This window comes from Marmota monax, unplaced genomic scaffold (genome assembly GCF_021218885.2).
Source record: "Marmota monax isolate L192 unplaced genomic scaffold, Marmota_monax_Labrador192_F-V1.1 WCK01_AAM20220418_F8-fsc00045, whole genome shotgun sequence".
NCBI classification, from domain to species: domain Eukaryota; kingdom Metazoa; phylum Chordata; class Mammalia; order Rodentia; family Sciuridae; genus Marmota; species Marmota monax.
The window spans coordinates 7,867,733-7,895,316 of NW_026692132.1; the positions used below are offsets into that span (position 1 = coordinate 7,867,733).

At 34.6% G+C, this 27,584-nt stretch overlaps 1 protein-coding gene across 6 annotated transcripts in view; it reads right to left on the reverse strand.

Moving 5' to 3' along the window:
- Gria4 (glutamate ionotropic receptor AMPA type subunit 4) overlaps positions 1-27,584 on the reverse strand; it is a 342,372-nt gene that overhangs the window by 87,132 nt on the left and 227,656 nt on the right. For all 6 annotated transcript variants that reach the window (XM_058586584.1, XM_046466478.2, XM_058586593.1 and 3 more), the window contains exon 5: positions 11,708-11,892. In XM_058586584.1, coding sequence (XP_058442567.1) covers positions 11,708-11,892 — 185 coding nt within the window. The remainder of the gene's footprint in view (positions 1-11,707; positions 11,893-27,584) is intronic.

Sequence of the window (27,584 nt, forward strand, 5' to 3'; positions counted from 1 at the left end):
CACATGGATGGAGAGCTACCAGGTAGGCTTAATGCATCCAAGTGTAGGTTTGCAGCTTCATCATACATCTCTAAGAAAGCTAATTAGCAGAAAAGCTTAAATAACTTAGATTTAATTTTAAATGGCTTGTACTTTACTAGATCTATATTTAAAATAACAGTTTGAGTATACCCCCTAAATTTAATACTCAACTAAATCCAATAAATGATTTATCAATTACAAGTTAAGCCATGTACACTATAATTCAGTATTAAATACCTTTTATGGTTCTCTCTTTGAAAAATGGCAATTCCATAAACAGAAGTACATAGTTAACATTTATTAATCAATAATAATAAGACTATTTCATCTCTTGAGCTGTCCCTTATTGGATATATCATCAACAAATCAACATCCATCCCTGCAAAACTTGAGGGGACTGTTGATGATAGAAATTCCAGTTATTTTTATTTATTTATTTTTTCTTTTTTGGTACCGGGGATTGAACTCCCAGGCACTCAATCACTGAGCCACATTCCCAGCCCCATTTTGTATTTTATTTAGAGACAGAGTCTCACTGAGTTGTTTAGCAACTCGCTGTTGCTGAGGTTGGCTTTGAACTTGAAATCCTTCTGTCTCAGCCTCTAGAGCCGCTGGGATGAGAGGCATGTGCCGCCAGTCGAGGCCGTAAGTTATTTTTCAATGTCATATATATCCCAAACAAATATATATTTATGATAAAATATTTGCTGAATTTTAAGACCAAATATGCTCAAGATGAAACCATTTGTTCAAACATGGCTGCATAGGCACCCTGTGGACATGGTGGTGGATGGATGACTTCTGAGACCCAGTCTCTCTGAGAGTCTGATTCTGTCACTGGTATAGAGGACTGTGTGAGCCACTAGTTCTGGGAGGCTTCTATTAATATAGCAGATTTCCACTCTATCCCCTTGATTTTATATTTCTTTCTTCATCATATTTGCACTATTATCATCTGAACATTCTTTCCTCTCTCATTTTAATTCAAGATTTCTGTAATCTTCTTGGATGAATACTAGGCAAATAAAATGTAAAGAGTGGCTGTGAAAAAATTGTTCTGTTGCCAATTTTGCATGGAACAGTAGGTTAAATAAGGCTTGAGAGGTTTCTTTAGGAATTTTTAGAGACTTTAATATGTTAATGTACACTGAAATCTCAAGAGCCAGATAGTGTTCAGTTGTGTTGAAGTTTTAAAAGGTGGTTTAAGGACATCCTTCCTCCAGCATTGACTTTCACTTACTTACCTCCTTCCTTAACTTTCACATGCAAGTCACACTTTGTTACTTTAGCACAAACATAAATGTTGCTGTAGAAACATTTAAAAATTTTCTTTCAGTATTGATTACTTTTTATCCACATTAACTCAACCAGATCATTTGAAGCATATTTAAAGTAAGTTCTGTCCATAACTTTTGGTAAAGCACCTTCCTCACTCTTTAATAACTTCAGTTAATAACTTTTTGATCACAAGTTTTAAAATTTGCATATGTAGTTATATTCAATGGATGAAAATGTGATCAATTAAATATATAAGACATATGATCCTGAAGTTATACTACTTGCATTTATTTTAGTAGGATAGTTCCTTTGCATTTGAGTTTATTTGGACTTTTTAATGGTACTCATCAATAAAAGTCAGGTAGTAGAGAATCAGATCCCTATATGGTAAATTCAGAGAGGAAGCAGATAAATGAGTATAAAAGTTTTACATAAACCCTTCACATTTTTTGAATGATTAACCCTAATATTATTTTAAAGAAGAAAAAAGTTATGACTACAGAGATAAAAGCCAGGAAAAAAATACCTCTCATAAATCAGATTGACCTATGTACTATAGGTATGTAATATTTACACCGAAAACTCCATAATAAGTATTTTGCCCGCATTTTATATGTGTCAGTCAAAATTTAAAGGCTATTTTTCCTTTTTTAAAAAAAAACCTAGTTAGGTCAGATCAGTTGTATTTCTCAAAAGCTTAATAAAGTAATGAAAACTATTAATCCCTAAAATAAGTGTGTATCATGGTTCTTGGCAAAGTAGACATTTAGTAAATAAGTTTAGTAAATATTATGAGTTGAATGTGAGATATCCCAAAGCTCATGTGTGAGACAATGCAAGAAGGTTTGGAGGAGAAATGAGTGTGTTGTAACCTTAACCTAATCAGTAAATTAATCCCTGATGTGATTAACTAGTGGTGACTGGAGACAGGTGGGGTATGGCTGGAGGAAGTGGTTCACTGGGGGCGTGGCTTTTAGGTACATAATTTTTTTGTATTTGGAGAGTGGAATCTTTCTCTCGCTTTCTGATCACCATGAGAACTGTTTCCCTCCACCATACTCCTCCATCATGATGTCAGCCTCACCTTGAGTCCCAAGAAATGGAACTGGTCTTCTATGAACTAAGAACTCTGAAACTGTGAGCCCTCAAATAAACTTTTCCTCCTTTGAAATTGTCCTGGTTGGGTCTTTTAGTGCCAGCAGGGAAAAAGCTGACTAAAACAGTAAATGACTTTTCATTTTCAGCTTTTGGCACCATCAGTTTGCTTGTTTGCCTTGATCATCTTCTCTTTCCCCTGTATTTGATGCTCAGTTACACTTACAAGCTTGCCCTGGATATACAGCTTTCTGTTGCTCTGTATTCGCAGGTCATCTGCCTCAAATTCCCATTCCCTGCTTTCCTTTCTGAGGAATTCTAATTTATCTTTCAACAATTGTATTTCATCTTTTCTTCACTTTTACACATTGTGGTAAATTATTTGTGTTCCTCTTTTTTTCTATTTGGAGTTTCTTCAAGAGATGAATTGAACTTTCATAAAAGACTTGGAACTTGTATGTATTAGTAAATTTGGGTAAAATAGTGACCAAAAGGTTGAGCATTGCATTCATGTATAAGACAGAAAACTTATTGTATGAAATGGGAAGACATAGAAAATCTGTTTTATCTTGTGTTGCCTGCAATATGTTTATATTGTTATGTCATTTTATCATAAGCACAACATTATAAAAGTGAAACATTGGTTCTGGTTCTGTGCTTTTAAAGGGGAGGACAAATGGCGAGTACAGAGGTAATTGAGGATTAGACATTAGAATATAACAATTGTTTGTTATAATTGCTCTCAGAAAAACCTTAAAAAAACAGAAAATAAATATCTTATGAACCATGTTAATCTTCTATTTTTTAATTTTTTTTTGTAAAAGCAATAGTAGTTTGATTTCCTTCCATAATATTAAACTTGAAACAAATTATATGCAAGCTTGGAGAAAACCTACATCAGTAGAAAAGTCATGTTCAGTTATGTGATTTATTTTAAGGGGAGAGTTAAGAATAAATTTGTTTCCTTACCTTTCTGACGGAATCAAAATGATTAAAAATGCATTATTTCATTTATTGGTGGCTATTTTGTTTTGTTGCAGAACTATATAAGTACTTTATGATTTATAAAAGTGTAGTTATATTTTTGATGCTTGAAAGACTCAGGACAGTGTCTTCAAAGGTACTATTGAATGTTTTCCTTCCTTTTTGTTACCCTCACCATCTTTTTAACATTTAGAGAGTAGATGTAAAATTCTATGGAAATGAATTATGAATTTATTTTCTCTTTTCTAATTAATAAGGAGTATTACATGCTTTTTCTTAAACCATAGTTAAATACTGGGGTGCAGCTTAGTCCGATTTAAGGCTAGAGAAACTAATTAATTTTAAACCTCTAAATTATCAAGGAGATTTTGCTTAATCTTTTTTAAAAGACTGAACTTTTGAATCTTCACATCCAAACAACAGAGGAAATTATCCTAAAAACTGTTCTTGTAACTAAAACAATTTAGTTGAACCAAACCTAATCCGAGAATTCTGAATTCTCCCAAGACAAAAAAAAAAAAAAAATTGCATTCTGACAATCATACTTTTCTTCTTTCTTGAAAAACTTATATCCTTTATTTTCATCATTTAAAAAACTTTATAAATGAGGTATAGCTGCAACATTGCAACAGTTGCTAGGAGACAATGAAACACACCCTGTTTCCATTTGCACTAGTCTGGCTGACATCTGTAAAGGTGTTTCTGTTTTCCATGAGAACAATCAGCTCAGTGTATTCTAATGGGACTTGTCCATTCAAACCAATTCAGACAAAAAGTAAGATTAAAGAAGTAAAATTCACTTTCTTAGAATAATTTTAAATCTTTTGAACTTCTTGTTTTGTTGCAGATCCTGACTGAGCAAAGCTTGATATGCAAAAGGAATTTTATAATGAAGCAAAAGCAGCCAGCTCTGCCAATGCTGCAGTGCGGGAAAACGCTGATATGATTTTTTTTTGCTGTAGTAATTTCTTTGGGTGCTTAATTTGTTCCTGCTGCATCTCATTCATTGTTACTTTAATATATGGAAATGAAACTCTAGTGGGTTTTTTAGCCTACACAACAAATTCTAGAATACATAGGTTTTCCTTCATTTTTTGGGGGTAAGAGTCTGAATAAGAAAGCTTTCCAGGTAATTGAAAGCTCACCTTCAGGAGCTCCAGGACTGCTGGGTGCTCTTTCCTTAAACACATAGAAGCAATGTCTCCTGCCCATGTTTTCAAGTAAGGCATATTCAGATTTTCAATTATTCGACAATTAGTTTTTGAGTGATATATTGGTAAATGATAAACTCTGCTCTGATGGAAAATGTATTTAATAAGGAAAGACAATTAGCTAAACTGATGCAATATAAGGGACCTACCCCTTTTCTCCCTCTAATCTTTACAACTTCATCCTCAATAATATTCCATTTTAATTTCTTCCTTTCCCCTTTACTCAGCTTTTATCATATAGAATACTCTTCATCTTCTTTGTATTTTTTTTTCTGCCCTGGACTATTCTTGCCCCTTTTCTGTACTTGGAAAAACACAATGCAATTTTAATTGAAATACCTGTTTTCTCTCTCAAACATTCCTGATTGCAGTGGACTTTACTTGTCATCCCATCTGCTGACTTCTGGATACATTTCATAATATTTCTGTTCCTGAAGCCATCAAATGGTCTTGTAATGATTCATTCATGCTTTTTAGCTCCCCGCTTGAGTGCAAGTATTCGTTGCAGGGATCTTCTATGACACTGCAGATCCTGCCTGGAACAACATCTGGCACGTAGATGTTGTATGAACCTACAAGGTGTGGAGCACAGAGTTGTTCTTCCCACTGCTATCCAGATGTTTGCTACCTCATCCTTGTATAAAAGACTTGAATGACCAAAGCCATGATCTCTAATTATCAGACAGCTTCTGGAGTGACTCCTTCTCCTCATAACTAAGGATCTTTCTTTTCTTCTTTTTGCTTCTTTTTTGTCTCTTCTGTCTCTTCAAGTTTGGTTCTGAGTTTTTAAAAAATTAATTTGATATGAAAAAAGAAAAAGATTTTATAGCCATTAGCCAGTAGCTAAAATTCCTCAACCAACTATGGGGTACAGTGGCTTTAAATCTCTAGCTTAAAAAAAAAATCCTTTATTTAATGTCTTTTTTGGGAAGTATAGGTAGAACATACAGAGTTTCAGATTTGGTATAATTCCTAATGTTTGAGAATTGTAAAAATTTGTAAATGCAGACTGTGGATGTACAATCTTGATCTTTCAGTCAGTGTTGTCATGCAATTGCCAATTTGCCCTAGATTCTGCCTGGGACCTGAGATCTCACTTTGGTGGTGCTAGACATGTAGATATCTCTGAGCTTAGAATAAGTTAATAGGAGCTAAGCCCATATTTCACCCTTATGCAAAAATGGTCACATTTATGTTGGGGGGGGGAAATTTCTTCTTTCTAATTGATCTTGCCCTGAGGTAGGATTATTGGTTTTCTTTGGTGATGCAATAAGCTTCTCAAAGGTCAATCATAGCCTCTAGGGATTTTTGATTAATTTGTAAACAGAATGGGGAGGTCACTGGGTTTGCCAATTATCTGAGGTTTACACTGTATCTCTTGGGACACTGACTTTCCCTCTCATATAGTGAAACTGGCAATACTGCTGAAAGGGGTGCCAATTAAATCTGAGATATGTCATAAAGAGACAGTTTGAGATATGCATGAGCCAAATGTAGAGCTGTTTTTCCCCCCCTGTCCTTTTATTAAATATCAGTTTCATACTGTAAGGCCAGCCTTTACTGTCTTTTCCTGATAAATACTAAGAATTCTTATCCAGCCATGATATGTCCTGGGGTTGATAGAGTTCCTATTCTCTTCCTAATGCCTTTTATGTCATCATCTATTCATGAAAACTGGCATTCATAGCAGATCCCTGAGGCAGTGTGAAATTCTTCTTCTCTTTCTATGAATTATATTTCTAAAAGAAAGAATATATTTTAATGGGATTTTGGCAAACAGCTTTGGTTTAAACTTAAGTAGATAGGAGTTACTAACCAAACATAAAAATTATCTGTTTAGTTTGTAATTTAGCAGAATATAGTACCTGCATTTATGTGGCTGTGTAGAGTAGATACCTGAGAAATATCTGAAGAATTAATAACTGTACAGAAAAGGCCACCCAATTGAGGTTTTACATCATACTTCTTTTCAAAACATATTCCATGTATAAAGTTATATATTTCTTCATGATCAAACACAATACAGAAATACTCCATTGGAAAGAGCATTATTGATTTTTAGAGCAAGCAAGGTTTTTCAAGACAATCTCAGATAAATTTTTCTTATTTAAAGTGAGAAGACAAAACATAGGTGATTCAAGAATAAAGTAATTCAATGTACTTTTTTTAAAAAATAAGCAATTGAAGATTTTTTATCTATCTCTCAAAGAGTGAAAATACCTCTGTTTTTAAACACTATAGTTCAGTTTATCTGTTCCACAGTATTAGAGTTGGAGGCTCAGTAACAAAAGGAAAACCAAACATCTAACTGCAGGACCCCAGGGTGTTTTCACAGTGAAGTGAAAGGTCTGAGCAGTCACTAAGTATTAAGTGATATTTTGCCAAAATGTATTTTGATGCCAAAAAGATAATTAAGGTCTAGTTTGTTGTTTTTTTGCTACTGGGTTAAAAATGTACATCAAAATCTAATATATTTAAATGTTCAATTGATAAGGTATAATGTAGAAACCCTAGGAATTCTGCAAGTATGAAATTGGGGATTTAAAAGTAATAGAAATGTGTGAAAATAATAGGTAGAAGGCTCTTATTGTAATCTGCTTATTTTGACATAAAAGCAGTTTATTCAATTTCAGTTATATTAACTCATTGTTCGATGTATTTATTTCTGTGAATATTTTAACAAAATCAACACATGTGCTTTAAGTTGGTTGGAAATCTTAATCTAGAGATTATATATATTTTATGTATATTTTCACGTATAGGAGAAATATGTTTATATTTTTTTCAAAGACTTTAATCATTCACCTATTTTCTTAAATGAATAGAACTCTAAAACATTTATTTATAAAGTTACCATAAGTGCTTTATATGTTGCTCAATTTAAATTGTCATGTGTCCCACCTTAAAGATGATGGGACTTAACAAGTTTGAGCTATTGAAAGCTATTCTAAAACCACTGATGCAAAATTACTCAAGAAAATTAGGTGAGATGAATAAAGCTAGTGTCCCAGATGGTACTTTATAATAGTACTGAGGATTGAACCCTGGGGAATTTACCCATGAGCCATCTTCCCAGTGCTTTTTTTATTTTTTATTTTCAGACAGAGTCTTGCTAAGTTGCTTAGGGCCTCGCTAAATAGCTGAAGATGGCTTTGAACTTGTGATCTTCCTGCTTCAGCCTTCCAAGTTGCTGGGATTATAGGCATGTGCTATTGTGCTGGCTGTACTAACTTCTAGTTCAGCTAGTAGTATTAATTCAAGCACAACTAGAGCCTTTTATCAAAAATTAATCACAAATACATCCAACATTTAAAAATATTGTAAATTTCTTTAAAAAAATTTTTCCCCCTGGAGATGGTGGACTGACTGAATGGTCCATTGAATTTAGAGAGCCAAAAATACAATTTGTTTGATTAAATTTGATACAAAGAAAGTCACAGTAGACCTAACTTTGTAGTTTCATTATATTTCTATTGCCTTAAATGGCCCAGTGGTGTTATTTACACAAATTCTTCCATTTTCTTATGTCATTTCATGAAAGGAAAAAATATCTTAAACTACACTTCCAAATATTTATTCTTGTCAAAAGATCAACATACAACTTTAAACATCTTAATTGACTTTATTTAAGATTCTAGAATTGGACAGGCCCTCAGAACTAGAGCAGGTTCAAAGATTTCCAGGGTTGTAAAGTAGTCAGACACCATTTATGGACAGAAAACAGAAGTGACATAAATGACAGCTTAATTGGTTACATTTCAGTGTTTTGCCTAGTTTTGAAAAAGCTGGCTGCCGGTGACTGTGCAGCTCAGCAGCTGTGGTGGACTAAGCCTCAGCTACCTGCAATAGGTTAGGTTGCACATCACACATCACTCAAGGATTCAAGGAGATAGCCTCAGGGCTAAACTTAATTTAATATTCTGATGCTCACTTTTTGAAATGTTTGAATGGGTATATGGCTAACTGCAATTTTAAACAGAAACACATTTATAAGAACTAATTAGTTCATGGCATAAAAATAAGTTAAAAAACATTTACAGAAGATGAAACGCTTCTCTATCCATTAACATATGGTTGTTGTCCATTAATATATGTTGAAAGAATATCATGTGGGCTATTTCTGTTATGTTTTTGCAAATTGATACAAATTAAAGTGTCAGGGAATTGATTACTGACAGCATTGCTGCCACATAATGTAAAGTGTGCTTGTCCTTCTAGAAATTTAATAATATATCCTCTTATCTTCATTTGGATTAATTTCATCATCTTCTGAGAGAAGGGCTACTTTTTCAAAAGCAATTGGCTGACTAAGTTTATTTAGCATTTCACCTTTTATTTTTAAAATTTTATTAAAACAATTTTTATTGCTGTAGTAATTGTACATCTTTATGGGTAAAAGTCTGATATTTTGGTACATGTACGTTGTATACTGATCAAACCAGGATAGTTAGTTTATCCATCATATCAAATATATATATATATATATATATATATATATATACACACACACACACACACACACACACACATACACATACATACACACACACCCCAGAGATTAAAACCAGGGCTACTTAACCACTGAACCACATCCCCAGCCCCCCCCCTTTTTTTTGAGACAGGGACTCACTGAGTTGCTTAGGGTTCACTAATTTGCTGAGGCTGACTTTGATCCTCCTGTCTTAGCCTCCTGAGCCACTTGCATTACGGGTGTGCCCCACTGGGCCAGGCTTCAAACATTTATTTTTTTCTTTGTGTTCAGGACATGTAAAATTCTCTTTGGTTATTTTTAAATGTACAATACAACCTTGTTAACTGTAATCACCCAACTGTATAATAGGACATCAGAACTTATTTCTCCTATCTGGCTGTGAGCTCATATTCCTTGACTAATCTCTTCCCATATCCCCCCTTGCTTCCCTCCCCAGTTTCTGGTAACCACTATTTGAAAAATGGTTGATTCTCTAAAATTATTTAATGGTTGGTTCTCTAAAATTATTTTCTATGTTATCTTAATTTATGAAAGAATTTTAAAATACAGATGTATTGTTGAAACTCAGGGTTATGTACAAATTTCTGACAAAATTTGGATTAGTTCTTCTGTTTGAATAAGAGTAAAACCAAGAAATACTAGAAGTCATTTTGCCTAAAACAATGAGGAATTAAATTACATATAATAAAAAATTATGTTCAGAATTGTTTTTAAAGTTTTTTTGGGGGGGGAGGAGGGAAAGTTATGGGAAAATTAAGAGTGCATTACTTTCTCACAATAGAATAGGTTTGTTCTAATATATGAGCTGTGTACCTGAGAGGCAGTTAAAGGGACAAGAGACTATTACCATTCTCATTTTTCCTATATAGTCTTGATAGAAACAAAACCTTTTAGAATTCAGCAAAAAGAATAGGCAAGGTAGGCACTCAAATTTTTACATTTCTTCAGAAAAAAAAAAAAGAAAGTCCAGTTCCCTTAGCAGGAGCTCCTTTAAGGCTTATTCAGAGTTTATCCAAAGCACAGGAGTGTGCTGATTTTCTTCTTAGAAACCAGCTAAGCCTCTGAAACGGGTCAGTGTGCTTTAGGCACTCAATTGCCTCCTCCAGACTGCATCTTTTAAGCACAGGTGCTAAGTGGAGGGTCTTTCTGAGCCTTACTCGCCCTCTGACAGGAACTTGGCAATGCAGGCAGTTCTTAGAATTGGCTGTTCTGTGGGATCATCATGAGTTATTTACAAAGCTTCAGTTGTTCAGGTCAAACAACTCAAACTCTCAATACAGGGTCGGGAGTGGGAGGGAAAGAGAAGGGGAGTTGGAGCTCAAGTGACTGCATTGCTTAAGAAAGTAGGGGAGAAAGTTTTTCTTGGATTCTATAAATACTACTTAAAAATGTTCACATGTCTTGAATCGCTGCAAGCTTAATAATTTTTTTTGGAATCCTTCAGGAATAAACCTCAGTGATATATATAAGCTTATAACTAATATTTCCTAGAAAAACAAATATACAATTGTATATACCTTTCTTCAGTGAAGTGTTTTTGTATTTAGTTGGTGCTTTTTCTTCTATAAAGGGATAATAGGAGGTAAATACTTTGTCAACTTCTCTTATAATGTTCTGGATTCAAGTCTTGAAAAAGCAACACACTTTTTACCATTATTATTATTATTTTTACAAATGCTAGCATATAGTTGAGGAATAAGACATCTAGTTCAGTGCCTTTAAGTATTAAGGAGGAACCTCTGAAACAATTTTGGTTTTGATGTTTTATAATTGAGTACTAAAATTATACTTAGAAATCAGCCTCCCAATTGCTAAGTTTACTATTACAAATCAAATCACATAATGATGCAGTAAAACAAAGTCATCAACTCCAAATCATGTTGCCTAGCCATTGTAGATAAATGAGTATGCATTTGTAAAACCACTAGAGGGCATACAGTCACTGCATTTTTGCTGAAGACTTCCACAAACCTTTATCATGATATGCAGGATTGGGGGAAAGCAAATATTATCTATTATCGGACAATATTTTCCTATCACTTAATGCAATGGCAAAGCTCAGTTTTATCTTTTCCTGCCTCCTTTAAAGCAAATAAAAATATTTATTGAAAGCTTGATTAAAGGATTCTTCCTTTGCAAAGTAGAGTTAAAGATCATCTTTACCATAGTAGATAATGTATTTACTTATAACATCTAGTAGAAAAATTGACCACACACAGTATTTACTTTAATTTTTTATATCAGTGCTTTGCCAGTTTGTGTTGCTGTTTTTCATGAAGCTGATTCTCTAAAGGATAAAAGGCCTACATTTTAAAATTTTGTAATATTTTCATAGCTGTAATCTTCAAAATTATTATTTCTTAAAAAGAAAGCCAAGAAGGAGCTCATGATGATTCACTGAGGGTACTTCTATTATTAAGAGTTAAAAACTGAGTAGAAATAGTGATCCTAAGTTCACGAGACCTAAGAACCAAAATGGACTTTGGTGATCAAGGACTATGATTTGGTCCCAGGGAAAAATCATGCAAAACTCACACTCTAAAATTCGATGGTTGGGAGAAGATATTATTTGAGACAAATTGGGCAAAGGTTGCCATTACAAGAATAATAAGATAATAGGACTTACCTGTTCTAATATATTTTGAAGTCTCTCTATCTCACAGTCTATCACAAATTTCTTCTCTTGTCTTCTGTCAAGTTCTTCTAGAAGTTGTCTGTAGCTGACGTCATTAAAATTTTCCACACATATAGCGCTGACATGCCAACCATTTTGTCCTGCTTTTTCCATTATAGCTTGAAGTATTGAGTATCCTATTGGGCAGGAAAAAGAGTTACTAAAAACCTGTTTATACTCTTTTTTAATGACATATGCAGGCAGTGAGTCTCCATCAATATTTTTAAGCTCCAAAATATACACTGATTGCTTAGAAACTTAAAAATCTGAGTGGCTGTTTCAGAATCATTTGATCTTACTTTCTGTATTCAGGGCAAAAAAAAATCTTGTAAGCTATTGATTGAATGAAGTAGCAACACCATTTCTTGTAAAAGCTCACAAAACTGCTCTATTGGAGAATATTCCATTGGTCTAGACACATTTTCGATGAGAAAACTAAAAACCAAGTCTACCATCACTTGTAGTCAATATCAATTTCATAAATGCTTTTTGTTTTTTTGCTCACTAGACAGAATTCATTTTGAAGAAATGTTTTGACTTCCCATTGGAGCAAAGTAGTAACAGCTTCGGTTCCACCATGGCAGAGAAGACGTAAAAGAAACAGTACAATGGTATTCATAGGAGAGCCATTACCAGCAGAGCCTCGTTTGATGATATGGACAGATTTATACTGCAAAGGCTTTATGTATTAAGCTTGTCCTCTCTTTACAGGAGTAATGTAGATTGGGAGTGAGTTGAATAATCACTTGGTAAGGGACTGGGTACTCATAAGACAACAGAAGAGACAGGCATTCAAATAAACAAATGCAACTTAGTTTTTAAAAGTGCAGTGATAGAGTACTCAGGATAAAGTGTTGACCAAAGGGAAGGCTAGGCTATGTCTGCCTGGGCTAGGTTATGTCTGCCTGGGACAAAAACAAACAAACAAACAAATAAACAAACAAACAAATAAAAACCCACAAAGGAGAAACCACTTGCATTGGTTTTGAGGGCTGAAAAGTGCTGGAGGTGAAGGTATTTTTTATGTGAAGACAGGAAGGTAGAACCACCACACAGATCTACCTGTGGGGAAGGAAAAACACCTGGTACAAGCATCTGGTTAAGGGAGGAATTATAAATTTATAATCATAGTACTGGAGTTATATCTTCATACTGCTTTCTCTAGCTCTCAGTTTTGAATTGTAATATTAGTGAAGAGAAAAGATCCTTCAAACCTATAAATACCCTTAAACATGGATTGGTTAGGATCACAGACTTTAGTAATTTTTTCACTTTACAGCTTAGCATAAACAAAACATTCTAATCCTCTTTAAGAAAATCCAACACTTATTTGAGCTCATGCTATATCACTTGCCTGTAATTTCTCCCTCCCTAAATTCTGGAGTTAGGATAGGGAGCTGGTGGTGGTAAAAGTGAAATGAATACACAGTGCTTGCAGGATAAGAGCACATTTTTTTTTTTTTTTTGGCTTTCTGATTATATGTGAGTCAGATTCAGAGACTTTGATTTTGAGTTATGTTTTCCACATGTCAGAGTTTCAAACATTACGATGCTCAGGTAATATCAACAGATGGAACTGATGATGAGATCATATTTGAAATATAAATTACCTGATATCCTGCCAAATGAAATACTGCAGCAGTCAGGATTCATTTTTAGCTAAATGAAAAAAAAAATCCCCAAAGAAGATAAAAGGGGGCATATTAATTACTCTGTTATTATTCTGGTGTATCTGTTGCTTTGCTTAGTCTTTCCTTTCGTAATGCAGGCCAGTAATTACCTTTTGAAATCTTCCCTAGCCCTCCCCACCTCTGTACCTTCCTGGAAACTTGGGACTCTTTATCAAAATTCCTATTCAATACATATGTAACATGATGGTATGCAGCCTTTCTTAATGCACATTTTCAGACCTCATTTCTTCTGTTGCTGGGAATTGCTCTCTGATGGAAATGAAGGCAACATTTCTTCTTTCTACTAACGTTTTGACACCTATGAATGTGTTCTTTGACTTCAAAGTAATACTTTAAAAAAATGCCTATTGACATTTTCCCCCTTTTCTCCTTTGACTTATTGTCATACAAAAATAATTCTAAGATTTTTTTGTTTGCTTGATTGTTTTATAAATGATAAAGATGGGCCACACACAGAGAAATAGTTTTTCTACTCCCTGTGATCAATCCACATCTTAGCTTAGTTCTCCAGACATTGCTGCTATTTTTCGGCCTCGTGTGGCTGTCAAGACTCATGTCGGTACTAGGTATCCTTGTTGTTATTCTACTGCTGATGTGACTTGTGCAGGATGCAGAGACACACACCTTCTGAACAAAATTTACATGTTTCTACACAGAATAATGAAAAGATTTACAATAATAAATCCATAATTCAAGTTTAGCATTTTATTATCTAATTGATTGGATTTAGAAATGATGCTAGACTTGAAATAAGAAAAAAAAACCCTCGGACACAATCTTTGTTAAATGTCAAAGAAAGTTGGCCACCTAAAAAGCCCCATTAATCAAAGTCAGAAATGAATGGCATCTTTTCAATGTGGTACAAAGGACACACAGCTACAGTTTCAGAGCCCTAGCTGAAAACTTACATTCTTTTATAAGCTATGTTTGATTTTAACATGCTCTCATATTATTCATTGCTGCTCAGATGTGTGTGTGTGTCTTATTTATTTGCCAAGATAGCTGGGAATAAATTGTAACTAGGAGAAAATACTGCTGTTGAATCTATGATTATGTAACTTAGTTGTTATATAAACTAGAAAGTCACATGTCAGGTCATACTATTTCTACATCTGGCTATAATTTATACCTTCTAGCTATTAAAAATGTGTAATATAATATATTGTGGTCAAAATATGAAGGCTGCAGATTTAGGTGAATTTCAAATGGTTGAAAGGAGATTTTCTACTGTAAAGAATATTTTAAATCTTGCTTCTCCTTAAAAAGCTGTTTTAACACTTTAATGTGTACTATTTACTGAAGACCTAAACCATCCACAATTTTATAAGGTATATCTAGATAAACAAAGATGTGATTCTTGTCTAGCAAAACTGATAGTTAGGTAACTAACCATTAAGCAAAATATACAGAATTATATAAATAACTTCAAAGGAATAAAAAAAAATTAGAATAATAGGGAGAGCATGCCATAGACATGATCACATTATCAGATTACAATAAGTAACCAAAGCCTTTTGCATAGACATCAGAGAATACTATCAACTGCACATAAAATATTCTAAAATGTTATCATACATATAATTATATGCACAATTTTTTTGAAATAAAATGACAGTGGGGTAAGAAGTCTTAAGCTACTGCATTCTTACACATCAACAATTTTTATATCATCCACAGATAATGACCTATTTTGGATGAGTAGCATCTCAGAGTTGCTGCTAACCACACAAATTCAGTTTATTTATTTGATATTCTTTTGCAAGAGTTATTTGATGCAATTGTCTGTACACAGAGCAGCAGGAAGAGAAGCCGGAGATATTTATGCCAGGGAGGAAATAATTTTTAAAGGACAGGAATCGTCCATATGCCATAAAAATTTTCACTTTGGAGAGGACAGAAAAGTGGCTGTTGTATTTTCAGTGAGAAGGACATTGACATATTCAACATGATCAGGCAATGAAATGCTGGATATAGAAGTCATATTTCAGATGGGTGAGACATTGAGGAGAAAACAGGAAGAGCTGACAATATAGAAATTTTCAAGGAATATAGTCAGGATAACAAAGTCATTAGATGAAGCATATGTCATTTTGATGAAGATGAGATAGAGAAACATCTAGGTTATGGGAACTAGTTTGGGAAGGAGAGACCTAAATGTGCCATAGGGTGTCACTTAATCTGAAAAGGAGAAGTAATAAAGGGAGATAGCAGCAGTTTGTACCTATTCACATTAGAGCCACCCTCATTGGTCTTACCAGTTGCTCTATAGGCACCTGATACTTCATCATCACTTGATTAATACAATCATGTAGCTAGTATTCTCATCTATCTGCCACAGACTCAAAACTCACTTTATCTGGTCTAGTGGACTTCAGGAGAAAGGTGTGTGTATGTTTGGAAATCTACTTCATGTTGCATATTGACTTGAGCGTAGGAGAGGAATAAAATTCTTCAATCCTCAGTGCATTTAATGTCACCAGACTGGAATTATAGAGCAGATTTAGTGACCATTTAGTTTGGACTCCAGCCAAAGCAACTTAGTCCTGAAATAATGTGTTCAAAGGCCACAGTCTGAACCTCAAGTTCTCAGTACACAGAAGGAGTAACCAACATTGTAGCTTGGTTAAAATTATCTGCAGCTGTGACTATGGCATTTACTTATGCCACAGTTCAAGAAGGGCATAATGAAATAAGCAATGATTTTCTTACTTACACACCTAGAAGCTATCTATGTAAACATGAGATAAGATGGAATTTTTTTTTTTTTTTTTGCTGCAAATGCAAAAATGGTAAAAAGAGTAAATCTATCTTCAGAGATGGATAGAAAATGACTATTTTCAAACATGGTCATTTTAGGTCCTATATTTTCCCCAAGTGTTTTTTAAAATATTTTTTTAGTTGTAGATGGACACAAAACCTTTATTTAATTTCTTTATTTTTATGTGGTGCGGAGAATTGAATCTAGTGCCTCACATGTGCTAGGCAAGAGCTCTATCACTGAGCTACAAGCCCAGCCCCTCTTGTATTTTTTGACAAAAAGATTTATTGTCTTGTGACCCTTATATTACAGTGCTCCTACCTAGTTCAGATGACACTTTATGAAGGAATTTGACAGATTAAAATTTTAAAGCATTATAGTAGAGTTTATTTTTTTTAAACTATCAAATCTCTCTTTATCCAAGACAATGGGATTTCATCCTTCACCATGTAAACAGTCACAATAAATGCATTTTCTTAACTCTTGTTCAGCTGGATATGGCTCTGTGACTGAGCTTTGGCCGACAGTTTTGTGTAGAAGCTTCAGGAAATTATCCTCCAAAGAGCATATAAGTATGCTTTATATCTTGTCTATTTGACCCTTCCTTCACCTTGCTGCCTAAATGGGAATTTCTGCCATTTGGTCATGGACTGTGAATGACAGAATGACCACACAGAAGGACCCTGGGTCTCTGGTGGACTACTCCTTCCTGGTCACCCATCCATATTTTCATATGACAGAAATAAATATATTATCTTGTTTTATCTGTTAATATGGCTTAAGCAAAGTTTTCTGTCAGTTACAATTGAACCTAATCTTGATTAATACAATCATGTAGCTAGTATTCTCATCTATTTGCCACAGACTCAAAGCACTAATCATCTCCTCCAAAGAATGCCCAATTTTCTCTTGTTTATCTTGACATGTTCCAAAACTGGGCCACTGGGAAACTCTTATTTCAATATTACAAATGGTTGATTCCCTTGATTCATATGTCCACTCATTTGCATAGCAACTGTATTGATTTCTGTAAACAGAAACTCTAATTATGGCATTTATTTACATAAATCCTTCAATGTTTTCATATTATTTTTATGATCCATACCAACAGCTGGTCATGCTTGTCCCCTACCTCTCTCTCCATGCTCATACTGGATCACTATCTTCCTTTCTCTCTCTAGCACTGGCCTTCTAGAGGAACCAGAAGGCACCACACAGTCTCAACCCAGGGTCTTTACATATACTAGTGCTCCCTTTGAAGGACGTCTTCCTTCCTCTTTTGCCTTCTATTTATCCTTAAGATATCATCTAAAACATCACATACTCCCTGACTAAAACACTTTCCACTGAAATAAACTCTCATAGCTTTCTGCACATTTTTTCAAAGATTTTTATTATAGTTTCTAATTATACATTTAAATGATGATCAGATGGGAGTCTTGTTTCTCTTACTATGCTATAGTTTCCATGAAAGTAGAAACTATTTCTGTTCAGTACTTTTCCTGGTAGCTACTCAGCAAAGTGATGTTTGGATGCATGAGTAAAGTAATGGCCAGCCTGGCATGGTGGGCATACCTGTAATCCCAGTGGCTCTGGAAGCTGAGGCAGAAGGATCTCAAGTTCAAAGCCAGCCTCAGCAACTTAGCAAGACCCTGTCTCAAAATAAAAAATTCAAAAAAAAAAAAAAAAGGGTAGGGACAGGGGATGTAGCTCAGTGGTTTAGCACCCTTGGGTTCAATCCCCAGAACCTTCCAAAAAAAAAAAAAAAGTAGCAGCCAGTTCACAAACAGAATCAGGGTATCAAAAGGCTCAGAGCTGAGAGGGAGCATAGCAGGTCACATGCAGGACCTAACTACTTCATTTTATCTTCTGTGTTTAAAAGGACAAGGAGTGTATGTGGCATGTGAAAAAACTTCTAAGGCTGGAGAGATAAACAGACAAGTGACAAATCAGAAAAACCTTTTGTATAATCTTAAGGAATTTGGTCTTTGATTCTCAAGGACTTAAGAAGAGATCCACAGTACAGAATGTGTCTTAGAGGGATACTTGTAGCTGAAGTGAGGAAAATGTGATATATGTGGGTGACGCAGAAAAAGAAAAGTCACTTAAAAGACCTTACTGCAATAAGAGAGATGGAAAGTAATCGGAGTGAGATTTGGGATCATGTAGAGATAGATTCTGGATTAAAAGGGAAGAATAAATCAACCTGGTGATAAATGAAACATAAGACAAAAAGAAAAGGATTTTGAATGCCACACTATGTTCTGGTGTTCATTCTACATTCTACTTTTTATTTTCAGAGGGAAGTCAGGTCTTTCAGGGGATATAGCTTAGTATTAGAGCACTTGCCTCATATACAGGAAATAAAAAAAAAAGAAAAGAAAGAGATGGAACTCAGATCTTTTTGGATCTCCAGAAGGAACACCTATTTTTCTATATGAATTTCAAGTGTCAATTAACTTCTGATGAAAAAAAATTTACAGCCACCTCTCTTTTCACCCAAAGCAGTATGATAAATTTTGATACAAGTTGGAGACACTCATTTTTATCTCTTGCTACAGGAATCAATTATTCCAGAGGTTTGAGTATTCTCTACAAATGCATTAAATCTCTTCAAGTTTGCCTCCAACACATTTTTTAAAAAAATTTTGTCTCATTTCCTGTGGGCCTTTACCAAAATCTTTTTGTAATATAAGCCAAAGTTTTAAAAATAAGCCATTCTTGAAGACTGATTTTCTACTTACAATAAATATTAAACATAATTTCTATATAATTACTGTTTTGCTTATAAAGTGAGATTTTAGCTGGGTATAGTGGTGCATGCCTATAATTGCAACTACTCTGGGGACTGAGGCAGAGGGATCTCAAGTCAGCCTGGACAACTTAGTGAGAACTTGTCTCATGTAAAAACAAAAGAGGTCTGAGGTTGTAGCTTAGTTGTAGAGCACTTGGCTAAAATATATGAAGCCCTGGGTTCAATCCCCAGTAATACACACACAAAAAGTGAGATTTTTATCTGTTTTCATATCACAGAATGTAAATTCACAATTCTAATTTTATTAATTTTTATATTACACTATACAAAATTTACAACTGAAACTTTCATAAAAACACAGCCATTGTATTCTCAAAAGGGAAGTAAAACATACGTTTGTGAATTGTCAAGAATCCGATGCCTTTGTCTTCTGTTAAGCATTTAAAATCCTTAAGACAAAAATCTTCAATGTTTAACTTATTCAATATCCAGTACTTGAGGGGAAAAAAAAGTGTTAAGAGGGAAAAGAGGGTCAGAAGTGACTTCACAGAGGAAGAATGCTCTGGACTACCAAGTGGTCCTTAGAGAATGAGGAGGGTCTACTGAATGGAGATGGTGAGGAAGAAAGAGCCACTAAACCACAAGGCCCATCCACAGATGCAGGAGGCTTGGGGAGCCCACAGTGCACATGAACAGTGGCTAGTTACTAGATTAGCTTGCCTGAGTAGAGGATTTACAAATGACATTCTGACCTAGTAGTGTTTAATAATATAATCAGAAGATCTTATCACAGCCCTATGAAGTAAGAATCATCCTGCCCTACGAAAAGGTTTACATGATTTCTATGAAATCATAACCCCACTAAGTGGCCAAGCTGTAAACTGAACTCAAGACTTCAATTCTCAAGTTGAAGGAGTTTTCATCACACTTTCTCCTGCAGATGATGAAATTAACAAGGAAGGGTGAGGCCATTTTGTGAAGGCCATTAAATAGCAGACAACATCAATTCTTCTTTCTCTCACAGTCCCAGCCCATATCATGTCATATGCTGTCAGTGCTACTTTAAAAATATACCAAGAATTTCTCCTTACCTGAGCCACCTCCACCTTAGCCCAAGTTTTTGGACAGGATTATTTCTAAGTAGCTGCATGGGTTTCTGGCTCAGACTTTGTTCTATTCTGTCAGTGCAGAAGCCAGCTTTGAGAATCAAACTTTTTAAGTAAGCCAATTCATACTACTAAAGGTCAAAACCCTCCAACTGCTTCTGTACACCAGCCTGCAAGACTCCAGAGCTCTGGCCTCCTGTAGGCTATCTCATGCTCAAACATCATGCTCAAACTGACCCCAAGTTTTGCCTTGGAGCGCTGTCCCCAAAGGTGGAGGTTCACTATTTCACTTCCTTTAGGTCCTTATCCAAATGCTGTCTTTTAAGTGAGGCCATCCCAGGTTACTTGATCTAAAATTTCAGCTCCCTCATCCTCGATCTCCTATCCTGCTTCTCTGCTTTACTTTCTCCAAGGCATTTGCTGCTATCTAGTGTACTCTTCATTTTCTTCACTCATCTTGTTTACTTTCTGTTTCTTCCACAGAATGTAAGCTTATGAAGTCAGGACTTTTGTTTTGTTCACTCTGCCTTTCAGTGCCTGGCATTTAAAAGGCATACAATAAACAATTTAAAAAAAATAATTAAATACTGTAAGTTAGAAATTCTTCCATTGATAGTAATAAAATATTGAAGCTTTGGAGGAAGGAAGAGACAGATTTTTAAATCTGCTTTTATCATGTTAGCTAGATATAGTGAAAATGATGGATGAGTGGAAAGAAGGAAGAAAAGGAATCCAAATGGGAGTTGACTAAAATTAACACAGGTATAATTCAATGACTCCTCTCGTCTAGCCTGATTCTGGGGGGTGTGGGATGGGAAGAAAGGAGACTGTCAGTTGCTTGTTTTATTCTAAATTATATTCTTGTTCTCTCATTCTGTACTTATCCATATATGATGAGGCCAATTTTTCTTACATCAACTGAAGCCATATGAAATTGCTATTTCTTCTGATCAAAAATAGTGAAATATCAGCAATATCTTATTGTTTGACCTAGAGATATCTTTTAAATTAATAATAAATAACACTCAGTGTTGTGAAAATACCTAAAAACTACTTAATTTGCAGTTTACACATTAAATCCTAAAAGAAGTAGGAAAATATAAAAATTCCCAAACCTAGGAATTGGGAGGTCATGAGTTGTAGGACCCAGGAGTACTATATGGGATATCTCAAGTTTTTCCCAAATATTACTCCAGTATTTATTATTCAATATTTATAACAAACATCCTGAGTCATTAATGAAAGTTAAAATAAACTTCAAAAATTTCAGAATTAAAGTAAGTTTGAAATACATTTTAAAGAGCCCCATTCTTGATTCCTTCGAAAGCTTGAAATGGCACCACTATTTGACCCAGCTATCCCTCTCCTCCATCTATACCCAAAGGACTTAAAAGCAGCATATACAGTGACACAGCCACATTAATGTTTATAGCAGCACAATTCACAATAGCTAAACTGTGGAACCAACCTAGATGTCCCTCAGTAGATGAATGGATAAAGAAAATGTGGTATATAAACACAATGGAATATTAGTCAGCAATAAAAGATAATAAAATCACGGCATTTGCAGTTAAATGGGTGGAGTTGGAGAATATAATGCAAAGTGAAGTTAGCCAATCATAAAAAAAATGCTGAATGTTTTCTTTGATATAAGGATGCTGATTCATGATGAGGTTGGCTCAGGGAGCATTGGAGGAATAGATGAACACTAGATAGGGCAAAGAGTTGGGAGGGGAAATGGGGATAAAAAAGATGGTGGCATGAGGTCGATATCATTACTCTAAAAACATGTATGAAGACACGAATGGTGCGAATATACTTTGTATACAACCAGACACATGAAAAATTGTGCTCTATATGTGTAATATGAATTTTAATGCACTCTGCTGTCATATATAACAAATTAGAATAGAAAAAGAAAAAAAATAGCTCCATTCTAAATGATTAAAAACAGAAATACTTTTGGCTTATAAAAACAAAAATGGAAACAATCAGGCATGGTGGCACAAGCCTGTATTCCTAGTGACTTGGGAGGCTGAGTCAGAGGGATGGCAAGTTCTAGGCCGGCCTTGGCTACTTAGTGAAACTCTGTCTCAAAAATAAACAAACAAACAAACAAACAAATAAATAAATAAAAAGGGTTGGGATGTATCTCAGTGTTAAAGCACTCCTGGATTCAATCTCCACTGCTCCAAAATACAAAACTAAAAACAAAATAAAATGATTAACTCTGAAATATTGGCTCATTGGTTGAGCAAGATAACCAATACTACATATAATTCTGGTTTTTAAAAGATCAATTAATTTATTCTACCTATGCTGAAGTTTGAGTCCAATAGATCTCATTAATTAATCATGAAAACAATCACTAGCAACAAAACACAGACATGTTACACAACATATTAAATATCAGTTTGTTATATTCACATGCCAAGCTGTGTACTGTAAATAATATTAATTTGCATCTGGCTTTTATACACAGAGCCAAAACCATTCATTTTGGTTGATTTGAAAGTGATGTTTTAAAATGTTACTTTTGTCTTTTCTTCAGCACAGGAGTAGCAGTACATAATTTTCTTGTGAAGATTCTGGTGAAAGGATTTGCATACAATTATCGAGACAATTTCTGCTCCTAGCAGGAACAAACACAGGATGAAGTAAGTATTCACAATATGATTAGCCTAATTTTCATATCCCACCGAGGCTAGCTCAATTCCAAGAAGTAATTGTAAGCTCGTGTCAGTGACTGAGAGTGAATACATTTGATTACTCACTATTAAATGTCTTTAGTGGGGAAATGGCCCTGAGCTGATCATCTAAACTCAGAGTGACTTCTTGAACGGCATGCCAGGCAACAAATGGTGGGTTCCTTGGCAGACTTAGTTACCTTCAACCATGAAAGCTGAGTTTCTTATTTTCACTCTGGTTCTAAGGCAGGTTATTTGAATTCCTTAACTTTCTACTGTTGCTTTCTATGTAACAAAGATGATTAATGTTGGGTTTTTATCAGTCATGATGTTTTTCATATTTATAATTCTGGACAATCATGGTGTATACTCAATATCCCACACTTCCCTCAAAAAGAAAAACAGAAACCTATCTCTTACTCTTGGTTCCTTATTTGGTTATTAGATACTCAGCCTCTTTATTCAGAAACACAAGAGATAGTCTCAAACTTGTCCCTCTTCTCACCTTTATGGAAACCAGTCCTGCTCTTTCTTCCTAAACTTGATATTTAAGACATTTTGTGACAATTACCTACTTGTTTATTCTTTCATTTTCATTCACTGCTTGTTTTCCAAGTGCTGACTGTATGCAAGTCCACTGCTCCAGATGTTGTAGATACACAAATAAGCAAAGTAGTAAGAGGAATCCTCTTTACAAAGTCTATGCTGAGACACACAATTAAAAAATACTAAATACATAAATGCATTTATAATATAATGACAAGAGGTGATAAGTGCTATGAAGAAAGGGTTGTAGGAGAGATGCTTATCTTCCCAAACCAAGTTCTCTCATATCAAAAAGTATAGTTCTCTGAATAAACCAGATTCACTGCTGTCTCAATGCTTTGTGAGGGCTGCTACCTGTGCTAAAATGCCTGCTTTCCCCACACTCTCTGGCAACTTCCAACCTTTCCTTCAGCTTCAGCTTCAGACCATTTTAGAAGACTCCCTTGACGTGTTCTATGTTGAGCCCTTTTTCTTTATAGTTCCCTAGCTAACTGTCTGAATGGTAATCACAGTTCATGCTACCTTGAAAATATTTATTTATTTATTTATTAAATAAGTAAATCCTATATGGTATTTTTGAAAGTACTAAATACAGTACTTGAGCCAGTCACTGATCTCAAGGATGTTCAATTACACAAAGTGTTAATTGCTGGTTTGCCTATTTAGCTCCCTTAAAGTCTAAGACTACTTTATTCATTTTTGTTTTCCTAGTTTTTTTCTAAATATGAAGAATGTATCAATAAGAGTTAATCAAAGGAGACAAGTAAAACTCCTGCCTTTAAAAAATGCCCCCCCCATTTGATCAAGTCTAATAATTATAAAGATAATAACAATAACACTTATGGAGGGCCTGCCTAATCCAGGAATATTGAATTAAGTGCTTTGTGGGAATAGTGTTAGTTTTATTATCTTCATTTTATCTAAAAGAAACTGGTGATAGAGAACTTAAGTTTTTGGCCAAGATCACTTAGCTTAATTGGTAGAGACTCATTCTGTCTGACATTAGAGCCTGCTTTTTATTCTTCTCTGAGATATGCTCTGTAATACAATGAAAACTTAATTCCATTCCGTTTGGGTTAATTTTATTCTCCTATTAAGAATTCATTTTTGGCCAAGAAATATCCCTGACCACAAAGCACTTCTAGGTTCTGTGGGTATTTTCAAGGAGTGCTGTGGCTTCTGCTTTTCACATTGGGAATGTGCTTGCTTTTTTCCTCCAAGCTCCCAGGGAACTGATAGCCCCTCCTGACAGCCTCTGCCAGATCTGGCCTCAGTGTTACAACTGCTACCAAGATTATAGTAACAAATACAGTTTCTTTTTCAGAGTAGATAGTTGATGCAGACCTGTGGTCCAGTTTGGTTAATGATGTGGCCCCTGGCACTGCTAAGGACACAACAGCAACTGCCCTCACTCTGCAGGACATCAAACATAAATCTAGAATTAGGTCAACTTTAGTCAAAAGCTTTTGAATCATTACTTAGATCCATCTATATGCTTGCCCAAGTTCTTCCCTTCTAGAAACAGTCACTAAGACTGGAAGTCACTAAGACTGGGAGTATTTCACAAATTAAATCTGAATCACAGTGTGAAATGACTTGTTGATGCCAGGATTAATGTAGGCAAGTTTTCTGAATAGGTATTAATACAGCAAATCAAAAATGTATTTCTAATTAGGATGAAGTTTTCCTGAAAGTTGTATTATATATTATAATGGATATAGAAATGTTTGTCTATAATTTATAATTTTAACAAATTTGGAGCCAAGTTGGTATTATCAACATGACATATGAGACCAAACTATTTTTAATCAATTATTTAATGTCAGTAAGTCATGATGTCACTCCCTCTTTTGCTTTCTGAATTGATCTGTACTGTTACCACTGACATCTTGGTTGAAACTTAATAAGGTTTTCACTCATTCTGATGAAACAAGGAGGCCCTATCGAATTAGTTGTGCTATTGAGTTTGATTTTATATAGATTTGGGAAAACATTGCTGTGATTTTTTTCTAAAACTGGAGAATTTAGGAAGGCAGTATGATATACAGAACATATAGAAATTATTAAGCAATTTATTAGGCTTGGTTCTTTTCAGAAATTTTGTTTTAAAAAATCCTGAGAACCATAAATTTGAGTGGGACATTTTAGGGTTGTTTTTTTAGGGCTAATTATAAAGTTTGATATTTCAGTGCCTATGATAAATCTTTGGTAACCAAGTTTGCAGGAGGGAAGGGATTGACATTGCTGTATGAAGTTCTATGCTTCTAAGTTTATATAGCTTGTCTCATGTGGGACTCGTATGCTGGTTCTGACTCATTCCATCCACTGCCTGTCAGTGAAGTCTGCTTTGGCTGTGCTGTTGCTGCCAATCTGCTTAAAGAGGTAGTCCAGCAGCACTGCCAAATTAACTACTTCAAGCGATGCCTCTGGAAATTTATCTTTAAGCTAGTGGGAAGGTAGGACCACCTTAAAAGGTTGTAATGATTAAACATAACATTTTAGGAAAGAGTGAAGTCAGTGTATTTTTCCCCATGATCCCTTTCCTACCAGGTTCATGTGGGACCTAGTACATCACATAAATACTGGCCATCCTCTTTGTTATTCAGTGTTCTCTATAAAACCAGTCGTCCCCTGCCTTGTCCATTCAGACTTATGGTGGTAAAGGCTCTGTGCTGTTGCTCCCTCTGGGATAAGGGCACCACCCCTTTCCTTATTGGTGTTCCTAAACCCTGTCTGCACCTTAAGTAGTTCCATTATTAAGCATTTCCTGATCACCCCATTAGTGCATACCATTGGTTTCCCAACAGCATAGCAACTAATTGAATTAACTTTAGTGTAAAGCAGTAAATTTGATAGAAGGAATATATAGGTATGATTTTTCCATCTGTCTCTTCTTGCTTTAATGTAATTTCCAAGAACTGTATGAGACAGTTTGTAACTTTTATTATGTTTTCACATCTTTCAGGAGATAAAAAAGGACAATGCTCAAGACTTATATTCTGAGGTATCACTCCTTTCAAATAAACTACATTTTAATACTGTGTCAAGTATTAAGAATGCATACACATATTGAGTCATATTATATATATACAGATATATATATATAACAATATATATGTATACATTGAATATATACAATCTTCAATAAAATATATATATATATATATATATATATATATATATATATTCTTTTTTTAAAATAAGGTGAGCTGGGTTTGTGGCTCAGAGGTAGAGCGTTTGCCATGCATGCATGAGGCACTGGGTTCGATACTCAGCACCACATAAAAATAAAATAAAGGTATGTGTTCACCTACAGCTAAAAAATATATTAAAAAATAAGGCAAACAATAGTTTATAATTACAGAGTTTTAAAAAAGCTACGTTTCAACCCTCTTTATTTTGGGGTTATACCTTAATTATCTTGCATTCCCTTAAAATTTAGACAAAGGAAAGAAAATGTTTTCCATTGTGATCATTATATATTGTTTTTATGAAGTAGATGTGCTAGAATAAAAAGGCTTTTGCTATCCAATTGCTGCCACAAATGATAGCTTACCTGACACAAACATGTCAAAATTAAAATTATTATTTTTGGTAGACATTATTCAAAATTAAATTGGTTAATTCTACAAACCCCTATCCAGCAAGTCTACTAATTAAATTACATGGAGTATATAGTCCAGTTTACTCAGCTGGCAGACACCTCAGATCTTTACAAGGTCTCTAATGAGATGAGATATTTAATAGAGGCATTTATAGGGGATTGTCAGTGGTTCAAGGATCAATTTTAATATCTATTCAGTACAGTTTTCCCAAATCTAAATATCTCTTCATTAGGATATGAAATTATAGGGTCACAATCAAAAAAATATATAAATGTTTGACCTGCCAGATCCAAAATTTCCTTGTGGGGAAAATGCTAGCTTTGTTGACAAGTAGCTTTCCACTGGGGAAGGGCGTTCCTTTTCTGTATGCTTTTAAGCCTGCAAAATAAAACGTCCTACCTTGCCACCTCATCATCTTTTTCTCAAAACATTTGATGCTGACTCAGTAAGTAGCAACAACAATAACAAAAAACCAGTGTTTTAGGCTCTCATTAAGCATACTCTTGAATTATCTGTTATTTTGGTATCAAATGCTGATAGAGGGAAAAAAAAAAGATTAGTTATGGACTGTTCCCTCTTCAGTAGTTTTTTTATTTTACATACAGCCTATATCCAAGTGAGTTATTGGATGGTATCTGGTCAGCCCCCACTGCACACATGGGTCAACAAGGTAAACAGTAA